At 32.1% G+C, this 19509-nt stretch overlaps 1 protein-coding gene across 1 annotated transcript; it reads left to right on the top strand.

Moving 5' to 3' along the window:
• Positions 1-720: 720 nt before the first annotated feature.
• On the top strand, positions 721-18804 carry LOC111712510 (uncharacterized). The gene is made up of 18 exons (XM_023487145.1): positions 721-829; positions 922-984; positions 1544-1630; positions 4047-4109; positions 4166-4239; positions 4596-4684; positions 5146-5216; positions 9009-9085; positions 10339-10542; positions 11851-11920; positions 13374-13434; positions 14206-14284; positions 15099-15215; positions 15698-15799; positions 16243-16430; positions 16628-16748; positions 17578-17666; positions 18674-18804. Exons 1-18 carry the CDS (start codon positions 764-766, stop codon positions 18757-18759), a joined length of 1707 nt encoding a protein of 568 aa, XP_023342913.1. The 5' UTR covers positions 721-763; the 3' UTR covers positions 18760-18804.
• Positions 18805-19509: the final 705 nt, after the last annotated feature.

Genomic DNA, 19509 nt, shown 5'->3' with positions numbered 1-19509 from the left:
CTTGGTGGACACGACCCTTGGTGGACACGACCCTTGGTGGACACGACCCTTGGTGGACACGACACTTGGTGGACACGACACTTGGTGGACACGACACTTGGTGGACACGACACTTGGTGGACACGACACTTATCTTAGCAAAAATGGTCATTGGTAAAGAAGGAAAATATCGTTGTTATATATCTTAAAGCACGTGGAATTCTGAATAACCTTTTTGTATTTACTGCATAAATCTACAGCTTTTTAGAAATTGGACAGGCAGAAAAACTAGGATATTTATCATCCGTGATCAGACAAATTTTTAAATGGTACTTTAGTGAAGTCACTTGGAATTAATATTTCAGTCTCTAAATACAAGTTTTTAGTTCTTAAATGTGCATATTAATATATTTCAATTTAATTGCAACTTTGATTTAAATACTAAATGTTAATTCTATTGTATGTATAGATAGTGTTGTTTGTTTTGGTTCATTTTTGATTCATTTGTCAGTTTTTTTTGCAAATATTTATGTATGGGTCAAAAAAAGCAAAAATTTATTGTAAACAATAATTCCAAGCCAAATTGGACCCAGACAAAATTATGGGCTTAAAAGGGATAAATAATATACCAAAATGGTCAACAACATGGGTAGTGTGCAATGAAATAAAAATGTATTATTTTTTAAAGATTTGAAATGTTGCAAGCTCTCAAAAGCTTTTAAAAGCTAACCAAAACGATAAACAAACTATATATATTGTATAGGCTGAATATTTTGATCATTTGATGAGTGGGATTGAAAGTGATGTCTTGGTAGCTAGCCCACAAAATAGATTTAGCCCTCCCTCTCAGGTAGGAACACTTAAAATCCTAAGGAATGACACTGTAAAAATGACTTGAACCTCTGTTTTTTATTGATTTTCTACTTTATTTATCCGATTTAGATTAGGCACCAGTCGACTGACTCTAAAACCGTTGAGATGGCTCTCAACAATGCACAATCTAAGGTATAGTTTACTTAATAAGTAGTCATAAACCTTTTTTGTGTAAAGGAATTGTTTCAGAGTTTACTAAACAGCGTTTTTTTACTAGCCTCGTTTTTTTTTGGACGTTAGCTTTCTATTTGAAACTAAAGCCTTGGAAGGTTAATTCAAGTTAAGTCATTTTTTCAAAATTGTTCTCTTTTCTACAGATGTTAAAAAACGACCAGATCCAGAAACTAAAACTTGTTGAAAAAAAAATTTTGATCGTTTTTCCAAATTTTTTTTACGGATAAAGATGTAGCAAAGTTGTTTAAAATCAAACTTTAAAGTAATAAATTTTTGAAATTTTAAAAGTTTAATTAATTTTGTCTAAATGATTCAAAATGATCAACATTTAACTTAGATATATAAAACATCATAAAATATCATACGTTTGTTTTTCTATTTATTTCTAGAAAGGTTTATTCAAGTTCAGCCATTATTTCAAGAAACACTTACGGGAATTAATATTTTCCACAGATTCATAAAACTTCCAATTTATTCATTTCTTTCACCAAACACAATTTCCTAAATTAATTCATAGATCCAAGCAGCAGATCGTCTAGTAAAGGAAGCTTTGAAGAATATTCCGGAGGAGGGAAGTACTGAACAAACAAGACGGAAATTAAAGGTATTACAATCCTCAAGTGTATGTTAAGACAGAAATTAAAGGTATTTTACAATCCTCAAGTGTATGTTAAGACATAAATTTGGATGTCGGAATTAATGCTTAATCCACTCTTTTTCTCAATCTCCAGATTAAAAAATGTTTGTTTTCCTCTTGTTATTAATCTCCAGATTAATTAACCGATTGGGATTAAGGATATCCCAATCTAACGTTTTCAGCTCTGATCGCTTAATCTGAATATCCACTGTGGAAACTTAATTTTCTTTTAATTCACTCTTGCTTGATATCACAGTTATTACATGTAATTAAGAAAAGTTTGATCACAAATAGAGATATGATGCAATGATGCAATATCACAAGCCGACTTCTAGAGCATTCAAACAATTATGAAAATCATGATAATATAAACTTATTAAAAACATATTTTATCACATTCTTTTTAGTCTTAATAATCAATAATCCAAAACATATGTTCGTTCAATCTATCATTAGTCCAATTGATATGACACCACAAATGCGGGGAAAATTAAAAACCGGGTTTTCAAGTTAAATGGCACATTTCTAATCTCTAGAAATTAATCTTAAGACTAAATAAGTCTAGAGATTGTCTAAAAGAGAGGATCAAGCATTAATTTCTATTCACCATTCTTAAATTTTTAACTCTGGTCTCATTTACTGATTTTTAGACTTTAATGAGATTTTAACCCGATTAAATTGTATTTTGCTTGTATTACAATATGCTAAATTATAATATGACAAAAGATAGTTTTGAACTTGCTTTGGTTAACATATTTGGTTAACATATTTGGTCCAAGGAAATGTAAAAAAGCTTTACTTGCGCTTAGTTTAAAACATGAGCACATGAAGTGGCAGTTTACCATTGATCAAACATATATAAATTTACATAAATACGAGCAAACAGTTTTTTTTATATTTTTCAGTCGTCGGTCAACGAAAGAGACTGCTGAACGGAAACCTGAAGGTATCGTCTCAAGAATTCAGCAAAGTCAGGTATTAAGTCGGGTATTAAGTAAGGTATTAAGTCAGGTATTAAGTCGGATATTAAGTAAGGTATTAAGTCAGGTATTAAGTAAGGTATTAAGTCAGGTATTAAGTTGGATAGTAAGTAAGGTATTAAGTCAGGTATTAAGTCGGATATTAAGTGAGGTATCAAGTCAGGTATTAAGTCGGGTATTAAGTGAGGTATTAAGTCAGGTATTAAGTCGGATATTAAGTGAGGTATTAAGTCACGTATTAAGTCGGTAATTTATTTTCATAATTTCAAGTGACCCTCCATGCAAAGATGGCATTGCTCGATATATATATTGATACCCTTTAAATTTTAATCGGATCAAATATGTGAAGGATCGTGTCGTTCTTCTGACTCAAAGTGTTTAATTCAGATTATTTCTCCATTGTATCTTATAAGCAAGAAATGCGCAAGTCACTTTCGCAGAGAACTCTCGTATGAAAATTAACGGTTTAAAGAAACTAACCTATGGATATTCAATTCATACTTTTTTAGAGCACTAAATCAGACATTGCCATCTTCGCTGAAATTACGCCTACAGTCCCTTTAATAGACTGTAACAAACCTATTCTGAAAGCTCATTAAAAATTTAAATGCTAATTAACTAAGAATTATCTTGTGAGGATTTTATTTATTTAACTTAAAAATATATCAATTAAATTATTTTTCATTCCGAATTCCATTAACTTCTTAATAAATATTTATTCAATTTTTTTTTTGTATTTAATCATTGATTCAGAATTTAAAATAGAGATTTTTTAACAAGAATCAGCTTGGGAACCCAGCTTTGTCTGGAAATTATTTTCTTTAAAATTCAACCTACCACCTTAGCTAAGAGTATTCCCGTGGTTTTGCAGAGTTTCCAAATCAAAATTTAAGGATATTGGGTCAAAGGGATTCACGATGATACTACCAGACATATTTATAAACAGACATATTACTAAAAATCGAGTTACTAACTAGATATGTTCAGTTCAAACCCAGCTTGGGAACCCAGTGTTGCCCATGGCAATCATAGTTAATCCCGCGCTTGATCGTAAAAAAAGATTTTGCCACTTTTCCCTTAAAAGTCAACTCTTACTCAACTCTCCCAAGTTTCCTAATCATAAGTTAAGGCAAATCGGCCAAGGGGTTCATCAGCTTTAATCGNACTGTTTCCTTTAAGGACTTGATCTTAACATTTTCTTAAAATTTGAATTCTCCAAACAGCGAAGATATCAAATTTGAACAGTAAATTATGCCAAATTTAGGGTAACAGCAAAATGGTATCAGATCATTTATCAGGGCACAAGGAAAGCAAAACATTTTATTACAACTTAAGAGTTTTGCAGCCAAAATTGAAACGATTGTCGTTTCCTATGATAAACTCAACTTTTTTCTGTTTTTCAGAATATGAGTTCTGCTCAGACCTTCGTGTCCCAGCCAAGAAATTTAAATCTTCCACCACCTCAGGTTTAATAAAAAAATAATTCTTAATAAAATGTACTGTTATCTCAATTATTTTTCAGACTAATTTTCAAATTCAGCAACAACAGTTACAGCAAACCCATCCAGCTTCAGGCTTTGTTCCTTATAACCTCAGGTAACTGTAGCAGAGTTTGATCCACATGCCTCCATAGTATTTTGTCCAGTATGAATGGCCGTGTTGACTGGACTTGGGTGTTGCCGGGTTCATCACTTATCCTCTGTAGGCGGTTTGGGTCAAATCTTAACTCATATAGTTCGTATATTAAACAATCTAGGAAATATTTGCTCAGATCTCTTTGAATTTACCATGAGTTTTCCGTTTGGTAAAAATAGAATAGAAGGCACTCAGGAAACATATTCTGTGCCAAACAATATTCTAAATATTCAACTTGCTGTAAGGTTTTGTTGGGAGATATCTTCAATTCAATATTCAAAGCTTTAAATTTTTCATTTTCTCTCTTTTAACTACAGTGAAGAGGAAATGTCCCAGATGCTTGCCCTTGGAGTGACTCCAGAAGAGCTTCATGAAATCAATCAGCTCCTGGTTAAAGCAAACAAAGGTAATTTGTTTTACTGATGCAAATAGACATGGAATAAGGCTGCACATGTTTTAGTCTTTGCAAGTTTTTTATATATTCAGGATTTGGTAATTATATGGTGCCACAGATTAAGAATGCTGTCCAGCATTCTGGGTGCAATATTACTGTAAACTATGGTTATTTACAGTAGAGCTATCTTAATTTGTCGCAGCATATCCATCTCTAAAATATTAGATTCATGTTTTTTAATGTAAGGGGAGGGGGTTCAATGGAATGTTGGCTGGGAACTGGGGGGTGATTAGTTGATTGACAAAATTGATATGTTGATATATTAGATTGACAACTAACTTGACAGCTGATTAACATACTGACTTGCACTTAATTATTACAATGTTGCTGATGAGCTGACTAGCTAACCAGTAAATACCTGAGTTACTCGCTATGAACGGACTGAAATCTACTAATCTAATTATTCACTGCAGATGGTGGTAATGCTGAGATAATGAACCTAGTGAATGCTTTAACTGAGGATGAGCTTGATGCCTTAGCAGAGGTATTTTGCTTTCAAAGCTTTCTTCCTATGAAGTCTAAATTTATGAAAGGGAGAAGTGGTTGAACTAGGTACAGAAAGTTGAACTAGGTACACATATAGTTGAATTGGGTACAGATAGTTAAACTAGGTACAGGTAGTTGAACAAGGTACAGCAAGAACTAGGTAGGTACAGCTAGTTGAACTAGGTACAGTTGGTTGAACTAGGTACAGCTGGTTGAACTAGGTACAGTTAGTTGAACTAGGTACTGCTAGTTGAACTTGCACCACACCTTAAAAACAAATCACCATAAACAAGAAAAAAAAAACTCAACATCACCAGGAGCCCCTCTGAGATAATCTGGAAAGGATCTGATGATCAGCTCGACTACACTCAACTTTCCCATTAGTGAATGAAGAATTCATTAAAAGGACCCTTTTCAGTTTAAATGATTTAAGGTGCAAGGGAAGGGTGCCCCCCTCTCTCTCCCCTCTGCCTTAAATAAAGAAATTGCATGAAGAATTTGTGTATCGACAGATTCCAGAAAAAAATGAGAAAGCAAGAGTGGACCTAAGCTTGCAAAAAAATTAGTTTTTGCAGGGCGGATGTGGCAAATAAATTTCTTTTCTTTCTTTTTCAATATCTGCCGCAAAATTGATGACATACAAACAAGAGCAAGAGAATTAAAACTTTGGATTGCAAATAACCAGCACCTGTTCATCTGATGATTTGTACAATCTTGTAAAAAATTCAAAAAATAAAAAAATGTCAAATAGTTTTATTAGGTACAGATAGATAGTTGAACTAGGTACAGATAGTTGAACTAGGTACAGATAGTTGAACTAGGTACAGATAGTTGAACTAGGTACAGATAGTTGAACTAGGTACAGATAGTTGAACTAGGTACAGATAGTTGAACTAGGTACAGATAGTTGAACTAGGTACAGNCAAGGACCTTCTAATCAAGTAGAAAAAACAGAGGTTAGCGAAGTCAGAATAGAGAATATTGAAAAGTGTTCCTTAGCTTCACCTCCTCAGAGTAGAAAGCCCTATGTGATTCAAAATGCAGACAAAATAGTAATTATCGAACATTTTCATGGGAACAACTTTACAATGTAATTATGTAAACCCGAAAAGAATGATGTAATATAATATATTTGATGACAGCTCAGTAAAGCTGTATGTACATGTTTTGATCTTTCCTAGATCAAATATTAAACTAGGTGTAGTTTACTATTTTATTCAAAATTGATTGAGAGAGCGATAAATGTAAAAATAAAATTAAATTAGAGAACTATTTATTTGATAAATCTGTATGGATCACAGGGAGGATAATTACTTATCCTCCCTGTAAAGAGGGAGGATAAGTAATTATCCTCCCTGTAAATAGGGAGGATAAGTAATTATCCTCCCTGGAAATAAAAAAGTAGGGAATTTAAGGTTGGTTATTTCGTTGAACAGGAGATTAAATATATTATAAAATATACTGTGTAAAAGTATATAATTATTACAAAATGTTTAGAAACTAAACATTTAAGTTTATATCTTTTACATTAAGCATCTTAAACTTGAAAACTTTAAACTTTTCTTATCACAAAGTGATATTTCAAGTCTAAGTAATGTTCAATTATGTTAATGTGTTCATAATTGTTAGAATTCTCCTTCCTGTACATATCTAAAATATCAATATTCCAAAAAGGGGTTGTTGAGAAATACAATACAAAATTCAATGTGAAACTTTTCTATATTCTGCTCATGCTTGTTATAATCTGAAAAATGTATGTCAGTTGAAATATTTCATTTTACTACAAAAAAATTTTAGTTTCTAAAAGATGAGCAGAGACACCAAGTGTTGTGATTTTGCAACTCTGTTAAAAATGAAAGATGAAATTCTTCCCGTGATAACTCAAATATTTTACGCGTGATATTTACAAGAATTAAAATCTAGATATTCTGGCATTCCATTACTCATGATTAACACGTTTGGAATATGCGAGCGCTTGCACTGGTATCTTTTCTACGAGCAGAACATGTGAAAAAAACTACAAGAATTGAACTATAGAATTATCTCAAATATATTACGCATGATAATTACGAGAATTAAAATCTAAAAATTCTGGCATTGCATTACTCGAGCTTAACACGATAGGAATATGCAAGATTTTGCACTGGTTTATTTTGCTACGTGTTCAACATGTGAAATAACAACGAGAATTTTCAAAGAATATTTTCGCGTTTTTTACCCGTGCTGTACACAGGAGGAATCTTCAAGATTGTGAAAAGTAGATTTACCACGAGTATAACACAAGGAGGGTAAGTGAATTAATCACGTGAATTATCAACCAGTTCTCCATAATGGTAATCTCCTTGAAAACCTGTGTTTTGTTTGTTTGGTGGTTGAACTAGGTACGGATGATTGAACTAGATACGGATGGTTGAAGTAGATACGGATGGTTGAACTTGGTATGGATAGTTGGAACTAAGTACAGTTAGTTGAACTAGGTACGGTTAGTTGAACTAGGTACGGTTAGTTGAACTAGGTACGATTAGTTGAACTAGGTACGGTTAGTTGAAATAGGTACGGGTAGTTGAACTAGGTACGGGTAGTTGAACTAGGTACGGTTAGTTGAACTAGGTACGGTTAGTTGAACTAGGTACGGTTAGTTGAACTAGGTATGGTTAGTTGAACTAGGTACGGTTAGTTGAACTAGGTACGGTTAGTTGAACTAGGTATGGTTAGTTGAACTAGGTACGGTTAGTTGAACTAGGTACTGCTAGTTGAACTAGGTACAGATAGTTGAACTTGCACCACACCTTAAAAACAAATCACCATAAACAAGAAAAAAAAACTCAACATCACCAGGAGCCCCTCTGAGATACCCAAAATTGATAAATCGGTCAGATAAAAGAATAAAAAACAAAGTTGACCATAAAATCTGGAAAGGATCTGATTATCAGCTCTACACGTATCAACTTTCCCATTAGTGAATGGAGAATTAATTAAAAGCACCCTTTTCAGTTTAAATGATTAAAGGTGCAGGGGAAAGGTGCCCCCCTCTCTCTCCCCTCTGCCTTCAATACAGAAGTTGCATGAAGAAATTGTGTATCGACAGACTCCATGAAAAAAAATGAGAAAGCAGGAGTGGACCTAAGCTTGCAAAAAATATCCTTTTTGCAGGGATGTATGTCACAAATAAATTTCTTATTTTTCTTTTTCAGTATCAGCCGTAAAATTGATGATATACAAACTAGAGCAAGAGAATTAAAACTTGCAATAACCAGCAGCTGTTCATCTGATGATTTGTACAATCTTGTAAAAAATTCAAAAAATAAAATGTTAAAAATAGTTTCTTAGGTACAGATAGATAGTTTAACTAGGTACAGATAGTTTAACTAGGTACAGATAGTTTAACTAAGTGCAGATAATTTAACTAGGTACAGTTTAACTAGGTTCAGATAGTTGAACTAGGTACAGATAGTTGAGCTAGGTACAGATAGTTGAGCTAGGTACAGATAGTTGAGCTAGGTACAGATGGTTGAGCTAAGTACAGATGGTTGAGCTAGGTACAGATGGTTGAGCTAGGTACAGATGGTTTAATTAGGTGCGGTTAGTTGAATTAGGTACGGTTAGTTGAACTAGGTACAGTTAGTTGAACTAGGTACAGTTATTTGAACTAGGTACAGTTAGTTGAACTAGATACAGTTAGTTGAACTAGATTCAGTTAGTTGAACTAGGTACAGTTAGTTGAACTAGGTACAGTTAGTTGAACTTGGTACTGATGGTTTTGTTAGGAAAAGATCTTGTATAATTCTAGATGACTGACTCAGATTTGGAAAAAGTTGCTGAGATGTTAGCTATTCCACCAGCTGTCCACCAGACTGGAAATCAATTGTGAGTTCTAGGACTGAATTTAGTGATTTGGGTTAATTTGTAGAACTACTTGCCACCGGTTTGAATCTTATATCACCAATTCAAAGTTGAAGATCCACGAGGATTTAGGTAATAAATTAGGTGAGAAAATTGGTGATTCAGGATTTGAACCATGGTGATAAGTTGTTCAGTGATATCAACGATTCATTAAATTCAGTCCTACATTAAATGCACATTTTTGCATGGATGTAGCTCTTGCTACTATAGTGTACATGGAAATGTTATTGATATTCAATGTTTTTTACTGTACAAAACATTTTGACATGAATTAAAACTAATGATAGACATGAGCAAGATAAAGGTAATAAGGCAAGGAAAGTTAATTGCTGTTGCGTATTACATATTGAAACCAGTTTTCTCTGGGTGGTGTTTATAATCGAGAATAGATGCATCGATGTTCCTTTAGTATCCGCGGAGGATAAAAGCATTTAATTTGAAAATTTCATTGATTTGTTATGTGATAGATGGTTCCCATGTAGGCTTTGACATCCGTATTGTGTTTACTTTACCACGCAGATTAGGGTTTCCAACGTAATATATTTTTCATTTACATGAAATTACGTTCAGTTACTTGCAAAATTACGGCATAATTGCGTGTAATTTCTACAAGGCAATTTCGCGAAATTTTGTAATGATAACCTGTACTTAGCAAAATTTAAATTTCCTGAAATTTTGTCATAATTTTGCGTAATTTCTACAATTTAATTTTGTGAAATTTTGTTATAATTACGCATAATTAGCGAAACTTCAATTTCGCGTAACTGCTACAAAGTAATTTTGTGAAATTTTGCTATGATTATGCCTAAGTAGCAAAACTTCAATTTGAAAGTATTTAAATTATCTCATCAGATTTGGCATGGTTATAAATGCATATCCTTACACATATTTTCTCGCCATATTCATTTCTGAGAATTAATATGTACTTTACTAATAACTGAATGGTTTCTTATGTAATAACGCCTTAATTACAATAAACTAGACTTTCCTTCTTGTACTTAATTATCACATAATTTTGCGTAGTGCTCCTATGCAAGTGAAAGAAAAGTTACACGTAATTATGCATAATAACACGAAATGTGATAACAACTGGAAACCCTAGCCCAGAGACAGTATACTGCGGTACTAAAAATGCATACACCTCTGAAATAATTATCTTTTTATTATAAATCTTTGAGCTAGATTATCTTTGTTATTTCCTTATCTTCTTTTGTTAGGGAAGTCGTGCAAAGAACCAGAAGAGGAACTGGTTCTAAGGAGTTAAGAAGGAAGAGGAGTGTGAAGAAGACTGTTGAGGAGAAACTAGAAGAGCTGCAGAAGATGGTTGACCGATTAGAGACAACTAAATCTTTATTACTCAACGAGATGCAGGATATCAGATCTGAAGCTCTAGGAATCGTAGATGAAACCTCTCATAAGAGGTGAGATTAAGACCTAATACAGATTTTTGTAGTTTTAGACCTAGACTCTGCTTTACATTGCGCATTTTACTAGGTATTGTATTCCATGGCTTAAAGTTGAACAGTGGGAAATTATTAGCACTAGATCCTTTTTGGCCAGGTGTTCAGATTCAAACGGTCCAATTCTCATCAGCTGGATTGTTCATTTTACGCTGAATCTTATTTGAACTTAACAAATTTCTTATACATTGGGGAATGATTCAAGTTGTTACTGATGGTTAATGTTAACCATAGTTGATCGGTTTTGACGTTTTATCATTACCAAGGTCTTATCTTAAAAATTGTTTATGATGGTTAGTGAAGGTCAAGGGTGATATATAAGGTGGACCTGCAGACAGGAAGTTAGGATGTTGTGATGTTGGTTGGGGGGTTGGAGGAGGGCTATAAATAGTGATTGTCAAAAGGATCATTTTGTGTTGCTGATCGACGCCCAGCCCTAATAATTACTGTTCTGAGCTGAAAACTTTATAATTGGAAACCATTAATCATGATCGCTTAATCTGAATATCCGCTGTGGAAACTTCTAATTTTCTTTAAATTCAGTCTTGTTTGATATCACATTTTCTATTACATGTAATTAAGATAAGTTTGATTACAAATAGAGATATGATGCAATATCACAAGCCGACTTCTAGAGCATTCATACAAATATAAAAATCATGTTAATATAAACTTATTAAATTATCATATTTTTTTGAACGTAGTCTTAATAAACATTAATCCAAAACTTGCGTTCTTTAAATCGATCATTAGTCCAATTGATATGACACCACAAATGCGGGAAAATTCAAAACCGGTTTTTCAAAAGTTAAAGAGCGCATCTCTTATCTCTAGAAATTAATCTAAAGACTAAATAAGTCTGGAGATTAGCAAAAAGAGAGGATCAAGCATTGATCTCTATTCACCATTCTTAAATTTTCCACTCTGGCCTCATTTACTGATATTTAGACTTTAATGAGACTTTAACCTGATTAAAATTTTATACCTTACAATTTTTGATTTTATTACAAAATTATAAGAAGACTTAAGATATTTTTGAACTCGTTTTGGTTCACATCTTTGGTAAGATGAAATGTTGTGTAAAGTAAAAAAAGCATAAATTCTGCAATTTTTTTGTTTCTTTTTGTAATCCTGTTGTCTAGGCTCACCTGCCATTTACCTGCGCTTGGTTTAAAACATGATCTTAAATGAAGTGTCCGTTTGGCAATTGATTGCGAACATATATAAATATACATATAAACGAGCAAAGAGTTTTTCTTTGTTTTTCAGTCGTCGGTCAACGAAAGAGACTGCTGAACGGAAACCTGAAGGTATCGTCTCAAGAATTCAGCAAAGTCAGGTATTATGTCGGTATTTTATTTTCATAATTTCAAGTCACCCTCCATGCAAAGATGGCAGTGCTCGATATATAACGTATACCCTTGAAATTTTAATCGGGTCAAATATGTGAAAGATCGTGTCGTTTTTCTGACTCAAAGTGTTTAATTCCGATTATATCTCCATTTTATCTTATAAGCACGAAATGCTCAAGTCACTTTTGCAGAGAACTCTCGTATGAAAATTAACAGTTTAAAGAAACTAACCTATGGATATTCAACTCATACTTTTTTAGGGCACTAAATCAGGCATTGCCATCTTCGCTGAAATTACGCCTACAGTCCCTTTAATAGACTGTAGCAAACCTATTCTGAAATTAGACTACAGTCCCTTTAATAGACTGTAAAAAACTTATTCTGAAATTACGCCTACAGTCTCTTTATTAGACTGTAACAAACCTATTCTGAAATTACTCCTACAGTACCTTTAATAGACTGTAACAAACCTATTCTAAATTACGGCTACAGTCCTGTTAATAGACTGTAACAAACCTATTCTAAATTACGGCTACAGTCCTTTTGATAGACTGTAACACACCTTGTCTGAAATTACTCCCAAAGTCCCTTTAATAGACTGTAACAAACCTATTATGAATTACTCCTACAGTCCCTTTATTAGACTGTAACAAACCTATTCTGAAATTAAACTACAGTCCCTTTAATAGACTGTAACAAACCTAGTCTGAAATTACTCCTACAGTCCCTTTAATAGACTGTAACAAACCTATTCTAAATTACGGCTACAGTCCCTTTAATAGACTGTAACAAACCTATTCTAAACTACGGCTACAGTCCCTTTAATAGACTGTAACAAACCTATTCTGAAAGCTCATTAAAAATTTAAATGCTAATTAACAATAGGTTCTTCTACAATAGAATCAGAATTATCTCCGAGGATTTTATTTAATAGACTGTAACAAACCTATTCTGAAAGCTCATTAAAAATTTAAATGCTAATTAACTAAGAATTATCTTGTGAGGATTTTATTTATTTAACTAAATTATTTTCTTTAAAATTCAACCTACCACCTTAACTAAGAGTATTCCCGTGGTTTTGCAGAGTTTTCAAATCAAAATTTAAGGATATTTGGTCAAGGTATTTCCGATGATACTAGAAGACATATTTATAAACAGCATATTACTAAAAATCGAGTTACTAACTAGATATGTTCAGTTCAAACCCAGCTTGGGAACCCAGTGTTGCCCAGGGCACTCGTAGCTAATCCCGCGCTTGGTCGTAAATTAAGATTTAGCCACTTTTCCTTAAAAAGTCTACTCTTACTCTACCCTCCTAAGTTTCCTAATCATAAGTTAAGGCAAATCGGCCAAGGGGTTCATCAGCTTTAATCGGACAGACATAACAAACAAACGTACGAACAGACTACACATTGATGTCTAAAGAATATTGCGAATTAGGATATGCTGGACTTGTATAAGAAAGCACATGAACCTCAGTTGTCAACTGAACAAATAAAAGGTATTTAAAATCGTTTTTACCCCCATACCATTTAAAGTTCTACTCCCCATTACCAATTGATTTTTGATTTTGATATTCCATTTAGCTCGCGAAGTTTGATTTTAATAATACATTTGGCTTGAAAAGTTTTTAATTATTTTTAAAGAAATTTTAAAGTTATGAACTGTCTAAACTGAGAAATTAAAACTCTTTTTTATACATTTGTTTTTATACATTTGTTTTTTATTCATTTGTTTTTTTACATTTGTTTTTTTATACATTTGTTTTTTTATACATTTGTTTTTTTATACATTGGTTTTTTTACATTTGTTTTTTATACATTTGTTTTTTATACATTTGTTTTTTATACATTTGTTTTTTATACATTTGTTTTTTTTATACATTTGTTTTTTTATACATTTGTTTTGTATACCTTTGTTTTTTTATTCATTTGTTTTTTATGTATTTGTTTTTATACATTTGTTTTTTTTAGACATTTGTGTTAACACCTTTGTTTTTTATTTGTAGTTATTTTCTTTAAAAAAGAGGTTGTGGGTGCTATTGGTAAAACTAGTAGTTTAAGCGTCAAAGAATGTGAAAGTTTAAACAAGTGCTTTATTTCTAAATAATTTTTCTTTGCTCACCTTTGCCATTGGTTTACTGCAAAAATAAAAATAAACAATTTGTATAACAGTATTTCACCTATGCAGCTCAGGAGATGTAGTTAAATCATTAATCCTAGTTCAAATATATTAAACGTATTGATTTATTACTAATTACTAATTTATCAAGAGTTGGCTGCAGCAATGAAAAGTATGATTGATATGATGGAGAATAAGGTTAAACACGAAATCATCTCCAGAAAACGCAGGTCAAATTTAATTTATTTTTTCATTCGAAGGACGTGACTGCCTAGGAATGTTAATTAAAATGTAAGAGCAGTATTAAAAAACAAAATTGTATAACTCATGTGCAGGTAAGACTTTCACGTTCTATTTTTTCTACTTAGACTACTAATTCTAAATTCACTGGATAATTTTCAGTTTGCTCACGAGATTCGATGCTTAAATTATTTGATAACGGTACAATATTTTTGCAATATTCTATTCTTATACTAAACTCTTAGTTACTACCATACCTAGCCGGTCACTCTCTTTGAAATATTTTCTCTTATCCTATCTTTTCTTAATCGGTAAAAATGCTTTCAACTGTTAAACTTGCTCAGTTCCCAAATCTAGGAGGTTTAAAACATTTAACAATATTATTCTCGTCCCATTTCCCTTTTTACGTTTGGCCAAATCTTTATTTCTGGTTTAACCTGGAAATAACCAAGATATTTTGATGCTTTGTAAGTTTGTTATTGTAGGGTTCGTTCTTCCCGTTTTTATTTCAGGGTCATAATTTGGCAAAGTGTAAGATGAACAAATGTTTTAAATTTGTTTATTTCTTCACAAAGACGAATTTTGACCCGACAGAAAATATTGGCAAATAATTTATTGCCAAACCATTTTACAATTTTTAGGACTTCGGTCATTTTGTAGAGAGGATAAAAGCAAGATGTAGATCGTAGAACTTGTACTTAATTAAGAAGCTATGTTGATTTTTTTTAACTTAAGTTGTTGAGAAACTGATATACCCCGACTTAACAATTTTAAGTCTTTTTGTGTAACTGATGCATATGGTAGGAGACGTGATACTGGAGAAGATGCTGTTAAACCTGCCGCAGGGTCACAGTTCTCCTTCCTAGAGTTTGGATCCGATGATCAGGGGTTTTATAAAACTTTTAAACCTAAAACCAAAAGGTATAATATTTGTTTATATGACTGAATCCAGCATAAATGCCAATACAATATTCTAATTTGTTTTTTGATTTTTTTGGAAAAAAATGTTTTTGCACAGAAAAAGTGATCAATTAATTTAGAGGTAATTTCAGATTTCTTTATATTCTAATTTGTTTTTTGATTTTTTTGGAAAAAAATGTTTTTGCACAGAAAAAGTGATCAATTAATTTAGAGGTAATTTCAGATTTCTTTCTACGATGTGACTTGTAAATTCGTACTGAGACTGTTATATTCGTTAACATTTTATCAAGGAATGGACTTATGTTTTGTTTCCTATATCTTTGTAACCTCATTGTGTGAATCGTAGTTATTTCAAACTTTACTATTGCACTAACAAATTAATTCATAGCTTCAAATTTTAAGATATGCAACATCAAGTTGCAAATAGATAGGGATTAGAAAATTGAAATTTCCGGCAAGTATTCAGTTTCCCCATTGTTCAGAAGTCTGAAAGAGATGTTCTTGGGAGGGGAACAGGATACTGTAGAAAGAGTAGTTCCAACCTACACTGTTCCTGACTTCGTTCCTGATCCACAATTCTCCAGGTAGTTTTCCAACAGCTTTACTGTTCCTGATATACATTTCGCCAGGTAGTTTTCCAACAGCTTTACTGTTCCTGATATACATTTCTCCAGGTAGTGTTCCAACCTATTGCGTTTCTGATCTACAATTTTCCAGGTAGTGTTTCATACTATTGAGTTCTTGATCCACAATTCTTCAGGTAGTGTTCCAAGTTTCTGATCCACCATTATCCAACCTTGGTCTAACCTATAATGCTCCTGAAATACAACTCTCTAGGTAGTGTTCCATCCTTTAAGGTTCCTGATATACAATTCTCCTCGCAAGTGTGTTTCAACTTTTAGCGTTTTAGGTTTTAGGTTTTGTTCCAACCTATAGAGTTCCTAATTTCTTAATAGAAATGCTCCAACCTATAAGGTACTGATTTCTTAATAAAGAATGGATTTCTAGAAAACTGTTTTTATTTTAGTGGAATATTTACGTCCCGGGAGTTGGTGACACCTCCCAATCTGAAACCTGTAGTTCAACCCACCAGGAGAAGAAGATCTGAATCCAATCCTGGAGTAAAAAAACCATCTTCCAATCCTAGTTCTACTGCTAGATTCAACAATAACAGGGCTTTCCAGAAGACCTTCAAACATGAACCATCCAAAAAAGGTATTTACTATTATTACATGGTCTAGACTCCAGGTGGCTTTTACAAGGATTTAACCTTCAATTGTTAACCCGTGTTATACTTACCCCCGTAAGAAAATTTTCACTTTTAATTAACTTCTTCATAATATTGATGTAGAAGATAAATTTAGATAACTAACATGTTATGCTATACATCCACATGATCTGTTTTTACGAAGATATTGGTGTGAATGAAGTGGATCAGAAGGCTGGGGGTGTTATTACTCGGATGAGAAGACATCTAGAGTATCTTTTCTCTTCTGAAGAACCTGAAGAAGACCTTCTGTATTTTGGAGTCAAGTAATACATTGATTTTTATTGATTAAAGGGACTGTAAGCGTGATTTCAAGCTAGTGACACTTCATGCAAAAATGGCAATGCCAGATTTATAACAGTACTCTTGAAAACTTAGTCTGATCAAGTATGAATTTTTGTTAACTGCTTATTTTCATTTGTATTTCTTGACTTAAGAGAAACAATGGAGAAATTCACAGAAATAAAACACATTTTTGAACAGAAATTGATCTTGCATTAATATTTTGGCATATCTACTTCACATTTACTTGTAATTAATAAGATATAATTATTTCTTTTTTTGAATTTGATCAATTTCAATTTTGGTTTCTCTTTGTAAGTGACTTCAGAATTTATGCTGCAATGATGCAATGAAGATTCATAATTCAAACAGTTTTTATTAAAAATACGAAATCTGATTCTCAGATGGAGGTTTAAAGTGTATCCATGTGAATCTGTACATACCACTGTATTAATGTAGGGTCAGTTTAGTCGTGAAGAGTCAGGAATTATGAAGACAGTTTAAAGTCCAAATCAACGCTTAAATTTAGTCCTGAAAAGTCAGGAATTATGATGACAGTTTTAAGTCCTAATCAACGCTTGAATTTAGTCCTGAAGATTCAAGAATTATGAAGACAGTTTTAAGTCCTAATTACACCTAAAACTAGTCCTGAAGATTCAGGAATTAAGACAGTTTTAAGTCCTAATTACATCTAAAATTAGTCTTGAAGATTCTGGAATTGAGACAGTTTTTAAGTCCTAATCAATGCCTAAATTTATTCCTTAAGATTCAGGAATTAAGTCGGTTTAAAGTCCTTATTAACACCTAATTTAGCCCTGAAGAGTCTGGAGTTTTGAAGTATAAGTATGAAGTCAGCTCTCCTCTACTCTCTGAGGACCGAGATCTAGAAGATTCTCAATCAGGTACTCATTACTAATTTAATAATTTAAGAATTTTGATACTTTAACCCAAAATATTATTGATTTTCCTATAAGAATTGTTCTTTTCCTCAATTAAGCCTAAAAACTACAAAATAAAATGTTTGGCTCTTTTAGTTTAGTATTCCTAACTTTGTAGTTTGGTTTTCCTAAATGTTGACTACAATGAAGACTTGATTTTCCTAAATGTTGACTACAATGAAGACTTGATTTTCCTAAATGTAGTTTACAATGAAGACTTGGTTTTCCTAAATGTAGACTACAATGAAGACTTGGTTTTCCTAAATGTATACTACAATGAAGACTTGGTTTTCCTAAATGTAGACTAGAATGAAGACTTGGTTTTCCTAAATGTAGACTAGAATGAAGACTTGGGTTTCCTAAATGTAGACTAGAATGAAGACTTGGTTTTCCTAAATGTAGACTAGAATGAAGACTTGGTTTTCCTAAATGTATACTACAATGAAGACTTGGGTTTCCTAAATGTAGACTAGAATGAAGACTTGGTTTTCCTAAATGTAGACTAGAATGAAGACTTGGTTTTCCTAAATGTATACTACATACAATGAAGACTTGGTTTTCCTAAATGTAGACTACAATGAATACTTGGTTTTCCTAAATGTATACTACAATGATGAAGACTTGGTTTTCCTAAATGTAGACTACAATGAAGACCTGGTTTTCCTAAATGTATACTACAATGAAGACCTGGTTTTCCTAAATTTAGACTACAATGAAGATTACTTACGATTTCAATTTTGATTTATATCAAGCTTTTGAACAGCATGATTACATTACACATTAACATAGAAGTGGAGATAAGTTGTCAATTCAAAAAGCTTTATTTTTGATAACTTGTAAATCTGTAATTCGAAAAAAAGCTAACAATAAAACTTAAGTAAAGTCGTTTTAATTGTTTTTATATGATCGCCTACCAGTGTTCTATAAATATCGTCGTATGTACTGTATGCACTAATAAAATATCTGATTAGATCATGTTTATACTCGGGATCAAAATCCGCAAGATGAACTCTCTAAAACTCTGTCTAATGCTAATATGGTTAAGCAATACAGATGATTTTAAAATGTTTTATGTATTTATGAATAAACTATTCTGTGTAAACATTTTTTATTTTCTTCACTTTTTTTGATTTTTTCATTAATTATTTTATTTTTTATTTAAATAATCTATCGTAAGAGAAGAGTGATGCGTCTCGAAATGCTGAATACTCTTATGTTCGTTTTTGATATTTTAAAACTATTTTTTTTTGATTCTCGAAGCGAAAGAAATTTTGTTTAAATTGACAATTTGATGGATTTTTTGTAGTTTTACATTTTAAAACGGATAGTTAATACTCATATTTGTTTTGACGACATTTTTTCTACCTTAATGATTTCAAATTAAGATGTTTTGAACATTTTTCTGTCGAGCAGAAGACAGAATTTTAAGGTTGTGCTGGTTCTTGCTAAGAATGTTATTTAATTTTTAATTTATTTTATTGCTAAGGGTAGAAGCCTGACTCACGTAACTAGCAGTTATTGCGTTTTAAATGATAAATTTAGTGCATTGAAATTAAGATTTTCAAAAATCCAGCCATGTCTTGAAAAAGATGTCTAAATTTTAAATTGAAATAATACTTCTTTTTAATGTAAAATGCTAAACTTATTTTTAATTTTTCCTTTAAGCTTATTTTTGAAAACGTGATCAATTAAAGATACTCTCTATAGTTAAAAAGACGTCAATAGCCAAAAATTTGCATTATCCAACGAAAGTTGTAAATAGAATTTTGGCAAACAATTTTTTAATGAACTTTAAAATTTCTTAAAA

This window comes from Eurytemora carolleeae, unplaced genomic scaffold (assembly GCF_000591075.1).
Source record: "Eurytemora carolleeae unplaced genomic scaffold, Eaff_2.0 scaffold1260, whole genome shotgun sequence".
NCBI lineage: Eukaryota > Metazoa > Arthropoda > Copepoda > Calanoida > Temoridae > Eurytemora > Eurytemora carolleeae.
The sequence above is the reverse complement of the archived record's forward strand: the minus strand, read 5'-3'. Positions and strand labels throughout refer to the sequence as shown.

Bases quoted from the DNA above. Each gene is read 5' to 3' on its own strand.
- LOC111712510 (XM_023487145.1), top strand. From the start codon at position 764: ATGAGTGGGATTGAAAGTGATGTCTTGGTAGCTAGCCCACAAAATAGA. The intron at 10,543-11,850 runs GTGAGATTAAGA...TTTGTTTTTCAG, and splicing joins GATGAAACCTCTCATAAGAG to TCGTCGGTCAACGAAAGAGA. The intron at 16,431-16,627 runs GTATTTACTATT...GTTTTTACGAAG, and splicing joins ACATGAACCATCCAAAAAAG to ATATTGGTGTGAATGAAGTG.